The following is a 17,216-nucleotide window of genomic DNA, read 5'->3' as shown; positions in this document are numbered from 1 at the left end:
TCTGCTACAGCATCACCTGATTGGGGATTCTCTCGGGTGGGGCTCTGGTAGGAGGAGGGTATCTGGTGTTAACAGGTTCTGGTTCAAGCTGTCAGATTGCAATGAGAACTCCTGTGCCCTGTTTTAGAAATGTTTTACGTTACTAGTTTTGTGGCAACATTTTGTTGTAAAAGCCAATCTATCATATATAGTGATTTGGCAGTTGGAGTTCGTGCTGCCAGGTAATTCTGGCTTCTTGCTGTTAGAGCTGGGAAAAGAAAAAAGTGGCATGCATGGCTTTTGGTAGCGTCCTGCTCTGCTGGGGCAGTGTCTCCCACACAGAGACTCCCACTGATAGGTCTTGAGTTAAAATTCCTTAGAATAGTTCAACCCCAGGTAAGTGCTCTTCATAGTATTCCCTTTGCTGGGAACGCTTTTGAGGATGGCATGGACTACGAGGTGTTACTGCTTTGTCTTTAAAGACAAAAGTATTTTCAGCTTCAGTGCAGACGTGGTTATTGCTAAACTGTTCTGGCACCATCTGACATACTTGTCCCCATCTTTTCCTCTTCGCATCTGCCTGCAAAAGGAGGATGATACAGCAGCACGAGGCTCAGTAGTGTGCAGGTGTGGCCTTATGTTTGTTGCTACCTGTTCTAGCAGCGTTTTCCAGAGCATAATGAAAGGGTAACGGAAATTCATGAATCTTTTCCTCACCTACGATACAAAATTATGTTTTCAAACTTCAGCATGGGATTGAGCAAAGTGGGCCTGCTTTTATCCTGCTCTGCAGAGATGTAAAAGTACTATAATACATTCTCCTTTCAATCCTAGCAGCCACAACCAACCCACAATAATGGGGTGACTTTCTTCCAGCCCGGTCCCTCATGGAAGTCTTCACTACTGTGATCTACCGCCAGGTGACAGCTCTTAACTCCTGCTAAACCCTTCAGTTTTTAGGACAGTTGCATGTCAGCTTAGTTTGATTTATTTATCTATGCTTGGTACATAAGCTCCAGCTCCTGGATTTTCATTTATGTATTCCTGAGGTGATCTTTGGAAAAAAATTCCTGTGGCAATGGTTGGGGGAGGGGGTTGCCTTTCCATGAAAAGGGTGTGCTCCCTGGGTTTGGTTTGGTTGGATGAAGTCAGCCACGTACATGGATCTTGCTTATTTACAAAGGTGGGGATTTTGAGGGTGGATTTTTGCCTCTGCCCAATTGCAACACTGGACTCCAGCTGGACACTGCTCTCCAGGCCATCGCGTGGTAAATGTAAGGCTGCTGCACGCTGCAGCCCTTCTTGGTCAAGGGACAATTTTGGAGAGAAAACATGCCGAGATACACTGTGCATGTCCGAGGGGAATGGCTGGCAGTGCCGTGCTTAAGCTGCAAGAACACAGTTGGGTGGCTGGGAAAGGAAGCTGTGAGACGGTACATGAAAAACAAACCTGACAACGGGGGATTCGCCTCAGTGGAAGAAGTAAAATTTTATATTCGAAGGTGCAAGGGACTTGGCTTGCTGGATCTTGATGATACTGTGGAGGATGCTCTCGATGACAATGAATTTGTTGAAGTTGGTAAGCAAAACCTCAAGCAACACATTGCAGAGTGATTGCGTTGGCATCTGAGTCAGCAAAGTGGCTTAGTTTATCTAAAATTGTATCTGACATAGTATCTAACAATTTTTATGGAAAAATGCCAAAGTGTTTTAAGAATATGTAATTTTTAGGAACAGAACTATGCAAGGTTTAGAAGGTACAGGATTCTATATACACCATCTGTATATGATGTCATATATAGTATATGTTTGAGTTGGGCTGTTCTGCTTTTGCCTTTAGAGTACCTTAAATAAATATATACTCCTTTGTTATTTTCCTGAAAGCACATAAATATGTTCAGGGCTGGTAACTGCAAGTTAGAATTCTTACTGCTGTGTATTGTAATGAAAAACAAATCAAATTATGTGTAGAATGCAATTTAATCCCATTTGTGTTTATTCTGCATATTTCTTCTAGTTATAGAAGGAGATATAATGTCTCCAGATTTCATACCATCTCAGCCAGAAGGAGTTCATTTGTATCCTTTTTTGAGCGTTTTGTGAATTTTTTATAATTCCAGATTTCTAATTTTCTAGATTTCTCTGTTCTTTTAGAGTTACTCCATTCTTAAAACACATTGCCAGCTGTAATCAAATGGTCACTACCTGTGAAATCCTGTCTGCCCTCTTTTTTCCTTTACAGAACTTTCAGATATAGCAAATACCGAGAACCAGAACAGGTAGGAATTGCCAATGATTTTACAACTCGGTAACGAATCCTGCTGTTCACCAGAACATGCTGAGAGCTGAGCCACTGCAATGTTCACAAGAGCAGGGGCTGTTAGATTGGCTGGGTCTAGGAATCCAAATTATACTGTGCTTATTATGTTTTTGTTAGCAAGTTCCTGTCTTACAGGTGAGCATGAGCAAGCTTCCTACGATTGAGTTTTGATATTATTTTTTTTTAATTCTGATTATTAAGCAACTTTATATGTATGCATATCCCAAACTAAAAGATGGTTCTTTGGTGTAGTATATTTCTTTAGATGGCAACAGCTTAACAACGGAGGACTTGGTCAATTTAGGAAAGGGGCTCTACAAGATAAAGGTAAAGATTCCGAACAAATGCAGCTAAAAATTACATGTTTATCTTTCTACAGTTAAATAACGACAGATACACTAATATTTAAACTACTCATGTTTTAGCTTATGCCTGAAGCTGAAGCAAAAGTCAATCAATCACGAGAAGTGATTGAAAGGATTGTAAAGGAACAGACGGGTAACTATTTTTATCTCTGACTATTAATTGTTTAGAAAACTTCATCAGGTTCCCTCCTTAACCAGCAGTGTATGTTTCTTGCAGTTGTTTATGGAATCACCACTGGATTTGGGAAGTTTGCCAGGACTGTCATCCCAAATAGTAAGCTGAGGTAAGTTGTGTGCGTGGCTTTCTCTGTCCTTTCTTTTCAGCAAGGGAAGAAGAGGGAGCAGTTCAACCCTGTACATTTATACTCTGTGGTTAGACGAGAGGGCTGCTTGCTTCAGTATTTCCCTGTTTTGTGCAAAATAAAACCTGATGAAATTTATTTGACGTTTTACATATATTTTTTTCATAGGGAGCTTCAAGTGAACTTGGTTCGTTCGCATTCTGCAGGTAATGAGAAATGGCTTGACGTTTCCCTTTGCTGCTGCTGTTGGTAGTGGGTTAGTAACCAAGAGGGTTACTGTTCCAGGTGTGGGGAAACCTTTGAGCCCAGAGAGATCTCGCATGCTATTGGCGCTGAGAATCAATGTCCTAGCAAAAGGATACAGTGGAATATCCCTAGAAACGCTCCAGCAAGTTATTGAAGCATTCAATGGTAAAAAGATGTTTAAAGAAAATCCCCTTTTGCCCTTTTATTTCTCTTTTAACTGTTTCGTTAAAGGGTATAGCACAGTAGGTCAAGCTACAGATGTTGGTCTTTCAACTTGGTAAGACCAGAGCTTGGCTGTACAAGTTTACAACTGGAGACCATTCCTCTCTTTAAGAACTTGGGATATGAGAAGAACTGATGGGAGAAGCTGAGAGAAAGGGATGCAACAGGCAGAAGTTTGGGAAATGAGCCTCTGAGAGGTCAGGTTTGAGACGAAGCTTGACCAAGAGCATGACTCTTGACTCTGGGCAGGCTCTTCTACAAGGGCTCAAATCTCTTAACTTTTGTCCTGTTGGGTGTGTGCTGATGTGTGTGCCACTGTCATTAGGGATGCTGGGATTTGTGGCGGGGCATGGGGGTGATTTCCATGTAGAAAACTGCATGTGCTGTTGTTTGCCAAGTAGACCTGCTTGAGCAGCACCTGCTTTTGTTAGTAGACCCCCTGAGACTTACACAAGTGTTTGTAAGCAAGGGCTACAAGGCAGCCACACAGAATTGCACAGCTAATCAGCAAGTCAGATGGCCACAGGTGTTAAAGCTGGGTGGCCTTGCTGGACGCTGCAGCACGGAAACCAAAGGGGTGGCTGTGCTGTTCGTTAGCAGATGTCCATTGATGGTCCCTCTGCTAAAGCATGCCGGTGCAGCAGTGGTGAGCAGAGAGCACCCTCTCTCTGTGTTAGAGTGTTAGCTTCAACTTTCCTTCTCTTTTTTCATAAACCATAGATTGGAAGGTTGTTGAGGCTATTTCTGCAGTTCCCTGGACTCCATTTCTTCATTTCCACTCATTCAGTGCTCAGAGGAGTAGGATGGGGCAAGAGGGCTTGAAGATGGTTTCTAGCAGTAATCCAGTGTTTAGCAGGAGGTAGCTTTGTCCACACCAGATGGTCACCCTGCAACAGAGAGCTGAGAGGAGTGATGTTTTACCTGCTTATGTGGCTGTAGATGCAATTGCCCCTGGCTCTGGTCCCCCCATTCTAAAACTAAATGCAGAACTAAGTGCAGAAGGGGGTTGATTTCTTTATAAACTGCAGCTAGCCTGTGAGCAGGGGCAAATCCCAGTCTGCGGCAAGAGTAGTCATGTTGGTGCCATTGGCTATGATTGCAGGATGTTAACTGTGACCGCATTCATGTGCTGGCTTCTCTGTTTTCCGTGGAGTGTATCGAGGGGAAGCTCTAACAGGAGTCGTTTTTGCTTTCTTTGTAGCGTCCTGCCTTCCTTATATCCCAGAGAAAGGGACAGTTGGAGCCAGCGGAGACTTGGCCCCCCTCTCTCATCTTGCTCTGGGATTAATTGGAGAGGGAAAGATGTGGTCCCCAAAGAGTGGCTGGGCTGATGCTAAATACGTAAGATTCCTGCAGCTGATTGCTTTTTTCTGCTTGCTGGCTCATTTGCCAAATTGCATGTAGCCTTGAGAGAAAGAGCTTTTGTTCAGTTTAATAACATGTTAAAGTCTGGATTTTTTTGTACCAGTTTGAACTGGGACTAGGTTGCCTTTGGCAGCTCATCTTCTACCTTGAGGAAGGTGGATCCATGAGAATGGAATAACTGACCTTACATGTCAGTGGAGCAGCTATGTTATTAAGTTATTAATATGTTATTAAGTCCTAAAGAGGTATCATGCTATAGTATTGCAGTACAAGGTACCACAGTAACATCACTTAGGACCTGGAGAGAGGGACAGGGTGTGATACCAGCTATGAAAGAACTATTACTGTGTCTTCAGCTCTATGAACATTAACACTGTTCCAACAAACCCAGTGTCACCTCACAAATTCAAAACTTCAGATGCTGAGGATGACTGGAGATTTATTGGAAGTGGTAACTTATCAGTAAAATTTATACTGATTTTATAATGGCTTTAAGCGAGCACACAGGTTTGCACATTTAATTTTTGATAAATTGACTAGCATTACAATGAATGATTATGATGGAATTAATTTTTAATTAATTCTGTCACGAATACATCAGTAGACTGAATTAGTGTTGCATATCTCCAAGTCTGGCCCCTTCAGTTTTTCATGTTCTGCTACAGCTATCACTTCAATCCAAGAATATTTGAACACCAGATTTATTCATGGATTGATAGCTGTACCATCACTCTAGGCTGGAGAAGTACTGAGAACTACACAAGCAGAGGAGTAGGGAGGAAGCAGGCCAGTGTGTCCTGGACCTTTAGGACCAGAAGTTACAGTTGTACACCTCTGAGATGTATTACCTCTTCAGTTGGAAAGGTTGAGAGGACTCTAGTCAGAATCAAGGTTATACTGTCCCTCCATTTCCCAGAAGAGCAATTGCCCTATAGAATAGACGTGTAGAATAAACTGAGGAGGACTCCTCTGTCATTGGAGATTTTCTGTAGAAAAGGTTAGGGAATCATTTATAAAGGAACAGTTTATGCCAAGCCAAACCTGCTATGAGGCAGGGTGTTGGCAGAACTACCTTCCCAAGGTGTTTCCAGCCTTCTCTCCTCTTACTCTCTCCCATCATAGAATCACAGAATGGTTTGGGTTGGAAGGAATCTTAAAGATCATCTAGTTCCAGCCCCTGTGCCATGGGCAGGGACACCTCCCACTAGACCAGGTTGCTCAAAGCCCCATCCAGCCTGGCCCTGAACACTTCCAGGGATGGGGCATCCACAGCTTCTCTGGGCAACCTGTTCCTGTGTCTCACCACCCTTACAATGAAGAATTTATTCCTAATATCTAATCTAAATCTACCCTCTTCCAGTTCAAAGCCATTCCCTCTTGTCCTATCGCTACATGCCCTTGGAAAAAGTCCCTCTCCAGCTTTCTTTCAGGCCCACCCCCCGCCTTAGCCTTCTCTTCCTTCTCCAGGCTGAACAGCCCCAACTCTCTCAGCCTGTCTTCACAGGAGAGTGCTCCAGCCCTCTGAGCATCTTCATGGCCCTACCCTGGGCTCTTCCAACACCTAAATACACAGTAGGTGTTAATATGCTGTGATGGTATTTCACTTCAGTGCTCCTGCTGCCTTCTTTTACTGGCACTGGGAAATGAAGCATTAGTTTGGAAGCCAAAAAATGTTGTCCCTTATTTAGCCCAGCAGAAAAAAAAGCATTTTAAATGTTTGTGATACAGAGCTCTATTTCTCCCATCACTTAAGGAATTTGTTAATATTTTTATTTATGGAAACAGTTAAGATTTAAAAATTTTGGTAATTGAATTACTGAAAAATATTTTTCATTGATTCTGTTGTCATTAAACTCCTCCACAGGTCCTGGAAGCCCATGGTCTGAGACCAATTGCCTTGAAACCAAAAGAGGTAAAAAAGTATAATGTCAGCTGATGGAAAACAAGCACAGTCCGTCACTAGTTGCTTCATACTTACAATTTAAGCATGAAATGAATTAACAGTTGCTTTAAATTAAGCTCCAGAAGGATATTAATGTAGTATTACCAGGAGTGGGATTCACCTCTTGTAGTGTCACCCTACTTGACTTGAAATGTCAGACCCATACTTGGATGTTTAAATTGGCTCTGTAGTTGGTGGAGAGACAGGCATCTCCAGAAAACACATATATCATCCTGAAACAGCTGTCCAAGAAGCCTTCTCAAGGTACCTATCTGCCTTTTGACCATAACAGGAGCTCAGATGACTGACTTGAACTAGGTATCTGAATTCTAGATCATTAAAACTAGGTGAGATGGTTTAACTAATAACTTAAGCAGAAATAAATATAGCATTCCACTTCCAAAGAACTGAAAAAGACTACAAATTTCCTGTACTTTTCTTGCTTAAGCTTTAAATAACATGAAATAAACCTCTTGCTTAGAATTACTGGAGCTCCAAGGGTGTATATAAGTGACTTAGTAGGGTCATGAACACTGACAATTTACATAGCAAAGAGTCAAACTGTGCACATCATGATTTCAGGATGATCCAGGAAGCCAAGTGAAGGTCTGTAACTCACTCATGTGAGAGGAAAATTATCACAGATACGGGGAGTTGTCACAGTGTGTGGAATAGCTGCAAGGAGTTTGCTTAACGTCTGCTCTCTTTTTGAAGGGTCTGGCTCTCATCAATGGGACACAAATGATCACCTCGCTGGGATGTGAAGCGGTTGAAAGAGCCAGTGCTATAGCTAGACAAGCTGACATAATTGCTGCCCTTACACTTGAAGTCTTGAAGGGTACAACGAGGGCCTTTGACACTGGTGGGTGCTGGGCTGTTCCTCTCTGTTTGCGTAACAGTTGTTGACACGAGAGGCAAAACCTAACAGTCTTGACTTGTGCTAGATATCCACGCAGTGCGCCCACATCGAGGGCAGGCTGAAGTGGCATTTCGATTCAGGTCCCTTCTAGATTCTGACCATCATCCATCAGAAATAGCAGGTGAACAATCTCAACCATCACCCTTCCAGGTTACCGGGACAGGCTGGGTTCTTCAACCGTAGCCTGTATGCTCAGGTTCCTCATGGTTATGTGAGGAATACTTGTTTTTTTCCTCCCTTGTTCCTTCTAGAGAGCCACAGATTCTGTGACCGAGTGCAGGATGCATACACAATGCGCTGCTGCCCTCAGGTAAGAACTGACTTTTATTCCCTTTCGTAGCAGTAGATAAATGATGGGGAAGCTCCTACCTCAGAAATACTGTTATGTGCTGTCTGACTCCATTAGAGGAAGCCATTTTATTTTGCTTCTCCCTCACTTTGAAGTTAGTGTTAATGGAGACTTTTCATTGATCCTGTGCACACACCCATCGGGCAGCATCTAACACAGCTGTATTCAGTCTGGAAGAGGCCAGGTGTCAGAAGCAGGGGGAAGGTGCTGGTTTGTGTGCTTGCAGGCTTTGTAGGACATTTCTTCTGCATTGATGCTAGGACCATGAACTGGGGAAAGGTGTTTGCAGAAGCAGGCAGAGTGTAGTACCTCAAACATACTGGAAGAACTCAATCCTATGAGTTTTAACATGAGCAAAGCTATTAAATCAGTCTATTTAATTATCTTCCATTAATTAATGAGAGGTTCTGTTTTCTATGTGGACTTTGTAGGGCTACTTCTCCCCTGATAACAGTTCTGCCACTGATTAAGTATCTTATCTTCCATTTAGGGTAAATCAACCCAAACAAAGAATGACATATTCAGATTCCCCTTTTAGCACTACTGCCATAATAATAGTAAATACAGTCTTTCAGGTGTCTAGGATGGGCAGTGTCCCACACTGGTGCTCCTGATTTTAAGAGCAAATATAAGAATATCTTTGTGTGTGGATGTAAAGAGCAAATCCAAGTCCATCTTCATGTGTGGATGTAGAGACTGAGGTGATGGGAAAGAGGGTGCCTGCAGCTCAGCGTTCTGAAGATTTAACTAAGTGTAGATACTAAGTTCAGGTGCTAATGTCTTTTTTTTTCCAGGTCCATGGAGTTGTAAATGATACAATTGCTTTTGTGAAGGACATAATGACAACTGAAATCAATAGTGCCACGGACAACCCTGTATCTTTTTGATGGCTTTATAACTATGTAATTTTTTGCTTGGCCTTTTTTATCCTTTTTGTCTATATAATTATTTGCATAGGAGGCAAAAAAAATCATAACTGGCTTTAGTCAATAACTGATTTGCTGCAACATCAACCTCTCTTCCTTTCCCCATGTCTGCATTGGTGCGTGCAAGTGTGTTGGGGCAAGGAAATCACGTGTGCATATGCTTTGGTGCATGTTAATGGTTTCCTAGATTAAATTCTATACACTTATATTGAATATGTAGATAGATGGGACTTGGCAACCACATGGACGTAGACAGATGGTGACTTGTCATATGAAAATTTGTTGATGCCAAATGAGTGAAACCTGCACTTACAGAGCAAGATTTGCACTCAAGTCAGGGCAGGCAGACAAAAGACATGTGGCTGGTCAGCCTCATCGTGGCTCAGCCTGGTAAATTCTGTGCACAGTTCTTGCGCTAGTACTGAGCAAGGCTGGGTTCCCCTCAGCCGTGTAGTGATCCTATATGTAATATCATTATCAATTGCTGATAAGCATTACTGTTTGTAACCTGTCTAATATTGTATCTACCATGGATGTAGTCAACTGGCTCTGTTATTAGATCAAAACTTGATATTCAGACAAATTATGTAAATATCTATAATGAATATGAAAGAATTTGAAAAACAGATGATGATACACGTAGTTAATGAAACATAGCCTTGGGAGAAGGGATAGACACCATAAATACGTCAAGCTGGGGCGTAACAAGATAAGCGCAAGGAGAGCCAAGTGGTTAATGAGACCAAACAGAAAATTACTTGAACTATTTGTAAACTATCCAAATTAGCATACTACAAGATCCCCCTCGAGGAAAGAAAGCTCCCTGCTAATAAAGCCCCCTCCCCACTGAACATGCGGGGTGAAAAGAGTACTGTACCTTTAAATGGAGGTGAGGCTCATAAGAACCAATGAGAAAATATGTGACTAAACATAATTGTAAACAATTGTTCAAAATGTATAAAATGTTTTACTGTGTTAAGAGGTGGGCTAGCTTTGTGGATGTACCACCTAGCACCCATCTCTGTGCAGACATGCAGTAAGTGATATCTCAGCTCTGTGTGTGAGACTGGCTCTTTGCACAGTGAGTAACAAACTCCGTTTGTGAGACAGCATTGGAGAGAATATACCAAGGAGCTGAGAAACTATGCTAGGGTCTGAACATGTGTTTCTTTGCACCCCTCCCCACCTTGATCAGAGACCTCATTTTGTGTAGCCTATTTGGAAATACACGTGTCAAAACTGTATCTGTAGATTTGGAGAACTGAGATTGAGTCTTCATTTTTTTAAAAGTGAACATGCAGATGTAACATAATGTGCTTGCAAATAAAAGCCTATTAGTACAAACATTCCTACAATTAAGATATTCCAATTATTGACAGATCTCTGTCATGTAAACTATATTTCACTCATGTTTGTGCCTTAACTTCTCTGTCAAGATGGTGTTTGCTGAAAGAGCAGAGACTATTTCTGGAGGAAATTTTCATGGTGAATATCCTGCAAAGGTAATTAAGTATTTGGAGAAACAAACAAACAAGCCCCTTAGTTTCTGTTTGAGTTTTTTGATTGTTTCTTCTGTCATTTGGTTTAACAAGATCTTCTTTTATAGGCTCTGGACTACTTGGCAATTGGTGTGCATGAACTTGCTGCAATTAGTGAAAGAAGAATTGAGAGGCTCTGCAACCCCTCACTCAGCGAACTGCCTGCATTTTTAGTCACTGAAGGTGGTCTGAACTCTGGCTTCATGATTGCACACTGCACAGCAGCTGCCCTGGGTGAGTGCTTGAGCAGTATCATCAAGAGAGAAAGCTAGAAAGACCCAATTTATATTGAGGCAGTTGTAATTTGATAGTAGATACAAAGGCATCTCACTCCTGTTTTCCATCTTTTCTTCACGTGCTTTGTGCTGTCTGGCTGCAGAGTTTGAGTGGTGAGTGCAGCTGCAATTATTTTAGCTCGGGGTTCTTTATTCTGCACTGAACCCATGAGCAAGTTTAGTGCTCTGAGCAGGCAAACCCTTAGGTGGACTTTGGTGGGGATGCTTGCCTGCTTGCATCTGTATGGGATTTGCAGGGAGTGCTCTGATTTACAGTCACCGTCATAAGAGCTCGGGTTGAAATCAGTGACAGCTGTGTACACAGGAGCCTGCAGATCAGCTCAGTTAGGGCTGTAATTAACAGCAAACACTGCATGCAACACACATACATCTGTCTGAGCTGTTCTGCTGAAGGTAGAACCTGCTAGAATAGTTATGGTCTGTAAGCAGGTGATAGCTCTTTCCCTCACTTCTCACCAGCATGGGGACACCACTTGTCTCAAAGCTGGGCCTGATACCCTTGGTAGTCAGGGTCTCCATTTAACAGCCAGGTCTGTACATCAACATCAGACTCCACAGTCCTCAGGAGACTGGAGTTCCCAGAGATGGTTTTGGAAGCACACTAAAAATAAGCATTAGTACATTTTTCCTCTGCTACTCAATGACTAAGGCAACAAGAAGCCTGCTGGCTGCTGGGATTTTACAGTTCATAGGTTCAGGAAAGTACGAGCCAACATAAAGATAAACGTGCTATGAACAGAGGGCAAGTCATAAGAGATGCAAACAGACAAAGGAACAGATGATGTCAGATAAATGAGTAGATAAACATCCTGCAGAAAAAAAGCCAATGAACTAAATTGATACAATAAAGGTACCCTGCCCAGAGGCCATTTTGGGAAGTGGGACTGGAAAAGGAGCTGAAGTGCTTGTCCCCTTCAAAGACTGGAAACTTTTGGTTTGGCAGAGTTTTGGATAGCTTCAGGCCTTAGCTGTTGCTTGGCTTCAGGTTTCACAGCTCACTTCTGCAATCTGGAGCAAAAGATTCTGGGGCGTTTGTGGTCTCTGCTGCAGGGAATGAAAATGACAGCTCTGCTTCCTAACTCATCGCTGCACTGACACCAGGAGTCTATGGGTTAAAATCATCTTTCCCTGGTCAAAATACCCAGGAATTTATCTAAAAGTGAAGTCAGAGCTTTTTCCTTTTCTCTTTATTTTTTTTTGCTTTAACAAGGTATTACTAATAGTTTTAAGGTCTCACTGCCGGTTTCTAAGGTGTTTGTGTACCAGCTAACCAACTCCCAGGGTTAATAGATAAAGCTGCAAAACATTTGCAGGTGTTTTGCAATGCCACTGGATGTGTCTCCCTTTCTCGCTGGTAGCACCGTGCCTGCTGGACCGAACTGTTTGCAGTAGCCACACGCAGTCTCTCTGGGACCTGCTGTTACCTGCCTGAATGTGCCAGCTGGGATCTGGCCCTGGACTGTGTCACTCCAGCCTATTTACAATTGGTGTCACCAACTCTCTGTTGCTTTCACTGCTTTTCTGAAACACCTAATTTGGTGAGGGTGTCACGCAGCATCCTGTTGGGGTTCAGAAGGAAAAGTTCTGTGTGCAGCCAGAGCACTGAATACAGACTTTGTTTCTTCTCTTCTAAAGAGCGATTCTCAGCCTCAGATTGTCACCGGATGGTGCCTATAGCCCTTCCTGCAGCCAAATTCTCCCTGCCTTTAGGTGCAGCTTGAGAGACTTGCTCCAAGTCTCGCAACTGGCTTTCAAAGCCAGAGCACTCCCACCCTCAGGGGTGTGTGTGCCTGGAGGAGGGTCATGGGCAGCCTCGTAGAGAGGCAAGGAGGGTGGGAGAGGATTTGTGTCCTGCTCCTGCATCTTCCTGGAGCAAGTTCTGTAGGCGCCTCAGCTCTGATGAGAAGAGGCCAGATGTTGAGCTCTACTCTCTCCTTGAAGCCAGGGGAGGGGCAGTGTCTGTGACCGAAAACAGAGGGAACCGATGCCCTTTTCAAAGAGTTGCCTTGGAGTGACAGGCAATACCAGGCTTGTATTTCAGTTGTGCTGTCCATTCTTTTTCTTCTTTTCCATCAGGCCTTTGAGCCAGAGCAACCCAATCCTGGTGTGGGGGGAGGAGCGAGTAGTCTTTCTACATTTGGTTAATATTTGCACCTGAGGATGGATACTGGTTACTGTTTTCAGAGGCAATAAGTAGTTTTCAAGGTGTTTATCACAAATTACTCAGTCCAGGTAAAAAATGGATGCATCCTCAAAAGAGGAGCAATAGTTGGACCTGTGGTGGTGGACAGGCTCTTTGCTCCAGGTTGGCCGTTGCTTCTGCTGTCTTGTGCCTATTCTGTCCTACATTCATTGCACTGGATTTTTGCAGTTTCTGAGAACAAGGCCTTGTGCCACCCCTCTTCGGTGGATTCTCTCTCAACCAGTGCTGCTACAGAGGATCACGTGTCCATGGGAGGATGGGCAGCCAGAAAAGCTTTGAGAGTTATTGAACACGTGGAACAAGGTAAAATTAAGATGCTGATTTCCAGACAGACCTTATGTCTGTCACTAGACAAAGATATTCATGCCATTTCTCTGTATTTTAACAAAAAAGAAGTTAATGCCATCTGAAAGAGCTATCTAAAAATATTATATTGAGTACATAGTTTTACAAGCATTTGGATCTTCCTAACAGAAATTAGGTAAATCTAGCATAAAGTGTTTTTCATGGGAAAAAAACTGCTTACTGCAGGACACTCGGAAAAATTTTCCTGTCTTGCTTACAAGGACAGATTGTTCTCTTGCTTTGTATTTATTTATTTGGCAGATGGTGTCCTTAGCTACAGATGTCAGCTGTTAGTGGAAGAGCAGAGTAATACATGGCACACAAATACTGAACTCACTTGCCTACTTAGGTTTATACATCTGAGTGCTCTGAAGACTTAGTTCTATAGAAACACTTTTTTCTGTGCAGAGAAACGAGTCTGAGAAACCATGTGTTTCAAAAACACGCTGACAAACAGTGTGTCCTATATCCAGTTGGCTCACTCAGTTCCTTGGGTGAATTGGCTTGTGAAAATGAGGAACTAATGACAATAATGATCAGGTATGAGATGTGCAGATAGTGGTGTAAACTTCTCCAGACAGAAGAGTCTCTTCCAAAGCTCTGTAATTTTACTGGTGCTATCATGTAGGCTCTTGCAAGCTTCATAGGCAGAACTTTTATAGCTCAGACCCCTTTCTACTCAGGCCTAAGGAGGTTTTCTGATTTATGGTGGTCATTGATGCTGGGCTGCCTTTCTAGGGTGTGTGGATCCACTGCTCTTTTCACATTGCCTGAAACCATATCATATTAGCCAGAGCAAACACCAGGGATAGCTTTAAAAGGGAGACCTCGCCTTGAGCTGTACCTGCCGAAAATCCCTTTTGCTCTTCTGTTTTCCTAGTTCTGGCTATTGAGCTGCTTGCTGCCTGCCAGGGCATTGAATTCCTACGCCCTCTGAGAACGACAACCCCATTGGAGAAGGTCTATGACCTTGTGCGTTCTGTTGTGAGGTAAGATCAGATAAATGCCTCCCCCAGAGGTTACCCGGCTGGAGCCTGGGGGCCAGCAGTGGTGGTTAATGTTTGGCCAATGTTCACCATGTGTCTCGTTACAGGCCTTGGATGAAGGATCGCTTCATGGCCCCAGATATCGAAGCAGCTCACAGGCTGCTCGTGGAGCAGAAGGCAGGTGTTGATTTTTGGCACATCTGGTAGGACTGTCCTGAGGAGCACGCTGCAGCTCTGTTTTGGAAATACCTCTCCATGCATTTAGTGGCAGGCCTCGCTAAATGCACTCTTCTGCCTGGGGTGAACCCAGCAGATCCTCTGCGATTTGCTTTTCCTTAGTTTTGGTGGGATAGATTTAGAAATCAGTTCCTGAATTTGCCCTGTGTAATAAACAACTTTAAATCTGGCAGGGTCCAGACATGGGTCCAACTTTGAATTGTTTGAGAGCAGGGTCCTATAACCAGAGATTATAGGCCCAGAGAAATTGGCAATCTTTCCAGATGGTGATCCTGAGTGTTCCCCAGCCTTGAGGCACTTGGGCATGGTCTGGAAGCAATAAGAGGATGTGCATGAGGGGATAGCAGTGGTGAAATGTTTGTGCAGCTATAGGATCTATCTATTTTATTTGTTTGTCAAATGTAAATAACAGAAGAATTGAGGAGAGTAAGCAAATGGGAGAAGAAAACAAGAAGACAGCTTGCTTGCCTTCCCCCCCCCCCCCCCCCCCGCAGCCCTTACAGGAGAAGAGACAAAAAAGACTGTATAAAATTTTTCTTTTCTGCCTTAAATCCCAGCTGCCAATCCCTCCCCTTTTTCTTTGTCCGTGTCAGCTGGCATTTTGCTTCGCCACCTCCTTCACGACCAAGTGGTTTTACAGCGTGACAGTGATCCTCTCCCAACTATTGCACACAGAGCATTAACCTGGTAACAAGACACAATGCTTTCACCTTGTGTCCCTTCACCTTGTCCTGCTGGAGCTTTATCTTTTCCCATTCACTGTCAACTGCATCCACACATTCATCCCTAAACCTCGCTCTGCCTGCCTCTCTGCCTCTACTGATCACGTACAGCGTGTCTGCGTAGGTCTGTAATTCTCACCTCCATCCTGATAACTTTTCTACAGGGTTTCCTGGACTTGTGCACTGATGTCTTACCTGACTTTTTGTTTTACCCCTGACTCTGCTGTTTCACTTTCTTGTTTCACAGGTGTGGGAAGTGGCTGAACCATACATTGAAAAGTACAGGAGGGAACACATCCCTGAATCAAGACCCATTTCGCCAACAGCTTTCTCCCTGGGATCACTGGAAATGAATATGGGTGTTGGTCACGACCACAGGCATCAGGATGAACTTTAAGAGTTGTGGTCCTCTGGTAGAGAGCAGATCCTTTCCAGGACCTTGCCTGAGGGTGGCCGTTCTACTCAAACTCAGTGTGGTTTCCCCAAGTGCCCCAAAGGACCTGACTGTTTAGCCTAGGAGCTCATACAGATAGTAGAGAGATGGCTCACTAGTCTCCTCATGCGTGAAAGACAGCTTTGTCATGATAGTGTGGTTTCAACTGAATTTCCTGAGCTTCCAAACACAAAACATTCAGACTCTTGCTGAAATGGGTGGATATTTTATACAGAGCTTTGCTTGTTTTCTCTTTGTCTGTGCCAATGGTATCAGCCTACATTTAATATTCTGAACTACTCTTTTTTTTTTTTTTTTTTTTTTGGGGGGGGGGAGCAGTAACTGCTGTGGTCCCCTTCATTCTGCCACAAGCAAAATTAATCTTTACACTTAATTCTCCTCTCTTTTGCAGATCATATGTGAGGTACAGGTTCCTGTATAACAAGGGCATTTTTAGAGCAGGTGCTTCACAAATCAGAAAAGCTGTGTGCATAAAAATGTGCTATGGACATCATTGCTCCAGAACAAATGTATTTTATTCTGGTGATGTACTACACTTACTGCAACTTTTCAAGAGCTATGGGCTTGCACCTGCAATGAATAAACTGAGGCTTCACATACGGCTGTAGCCATCTATTTTCCTGTCGTGTGTGATGATGAAAAGCATAGGATAGAAATCTTCCCAGGCTGCTGGCTATGCTGCAGGGGGCAGCCACAGTGCTGGTGTGGGGCTACCCTTGAGCATCTGAGACCTGCTGTGTTAAACGTGCCCTGAGGAGAGGACTCAATGCCTGATGGCAAGCTAGCAGGGAGCCACCTAACCTGGCCACAAGACCTGGGAACTAGGGTACCTACGCATGGCACACGAGTTCCCAGCTGAGCTCCTTCTGGCAACTGATTTGCAGCATCTCCAATCTCTGTCTCTCCCTCATGTGCCCAGTAAGACACTAACCTTTCAGCTCCAGGCTCTGTCACAGGCACATCTCAATCTCCTCCTGAAGCTGTGCCATTTTGTATAAAATCTAGGCTTACACCTTGTAGGGTCAACCATTTGCCTTCAGCCTAATGTTATGGCTGAACAATAAGGTTCCTTCAGCACCAAAGTGTCCCAGTCCCAGCTGCTGTGAGAGCCAGGGCAGTGAACATCACCCCTGAAGTGAGCCATGTTAAAACCAAGCAAACAAAAAGCTTCCTGCGTCTCAGTAGTGTGCGTCTTCCCTGGCAGGTGGTGACAGCACTGCAAGCGACAGCAGGACTGTGTAGCCAGCTGTGCCACTGAAGTGTAACTGCATGCTCTAACTGCAAACCTGCCACTAATTACAGCCCAGGGGCATGCTCCGAAACGGCTACTGGATTTGGCTAAGCTGGTCAGGCAAGCGTGTCGCTTGAGGTTCCTGTCAAAGCTCACGTGTGAGAGTAGAATCCCCTCATGTCAGTAGTTTCAGGCCATGAATGCCTATTCTTGTCCAGTGAGAGAATATTTGAGGTTTGCCTTATGCAATCCTGGGCCCCCAAACGCCT

At 43.7% G+C, this 17,216-nt stretch overlaps 1 protein-coding gene across 1 annotated transcript; it reads left to right on the top strand.

The window, feature by feature from the left end:
• Positions 1-1,191: 1,191 nt before the first annotated feature.
• HAL (histidine ammonia-lyase) lies at positions 1,192-16,315 on the top strand. The gene is made up of 20 exons (XM_005446311.3): positions 1,192-1,558; positions 1,997-2,057; positions 2,231-2,258; positions 2,552-2,626; positions 2,725-2,797; positions 2,882-2,948; positions 3,135-3,172; positions 3,252-3,377; positions 4,636-4,775; positions 6,664-6,711; positions 7,456-7,603; positions 7,686-7,781; positions 7,912-7,970; positions 8,804-8,884; positions 10,372-10,437; positions 10,542-10,707; positions 13,141-13,275; positions 14,198-14,306; positions 14,411-14,480; positions 15,510-16,315. Exons 1-20 carry the CDS (start codon positions 1,312-1,314, stop codon positions 15,657-15,659), a joined length of 1,983 nt encoding a protein of 660 aa, XP_005446368.1. The 5' UTR covers positions 1,192-1,311; the 3' UTR covers positions 15,660-16,315.
• Positions 16,316-17,216: the final 901 nt, after the last annotated feature.

This window comes from Falco cherrug, chromosome 5 (genome assembly GCF_023634085.1).
Source record: "Falco cherrug isolate bFalChe1 chromosome 5, bFalChe1.pri, whole genome shotgun sequence".
Taxonomy (NCBI): Eukaryota; Metazoa; Chordata; class Aves; order Falconiformes; family Falconidae; genus Falco; species Falco cherrug.
The sequence above is the reverse complement of the archived record's forward strand: the minus strand, read 5'-3'. Positions and strand labels throughout refer to the sequence as shown.

Excerpts from the sequence above, each read along its gene's own strand:
- HAL (XM_005446311.3), top strand. The coding sequence starts at position 1,312 with ATGCCGAGATACACTGTGCATGTCCGAGGGGAATGGCTGGCAGTGCCG. Across the intron at positions 1,559-1,996 it reads CAATGAATTTGTTGAAGTTG|TTATAGAAGGAGATATAATG; the intron begins GTAAGCAAAACC and ends TATTTCTTCTAG. Across the intron at positions 7,971-8,803 it reads CAATGCGCTGCTGCCCTCAG|GTCCATGGAGTTGTAAATGA; the intron begins GTAAGAACTGAC and ends TTTTTTTTCCAG.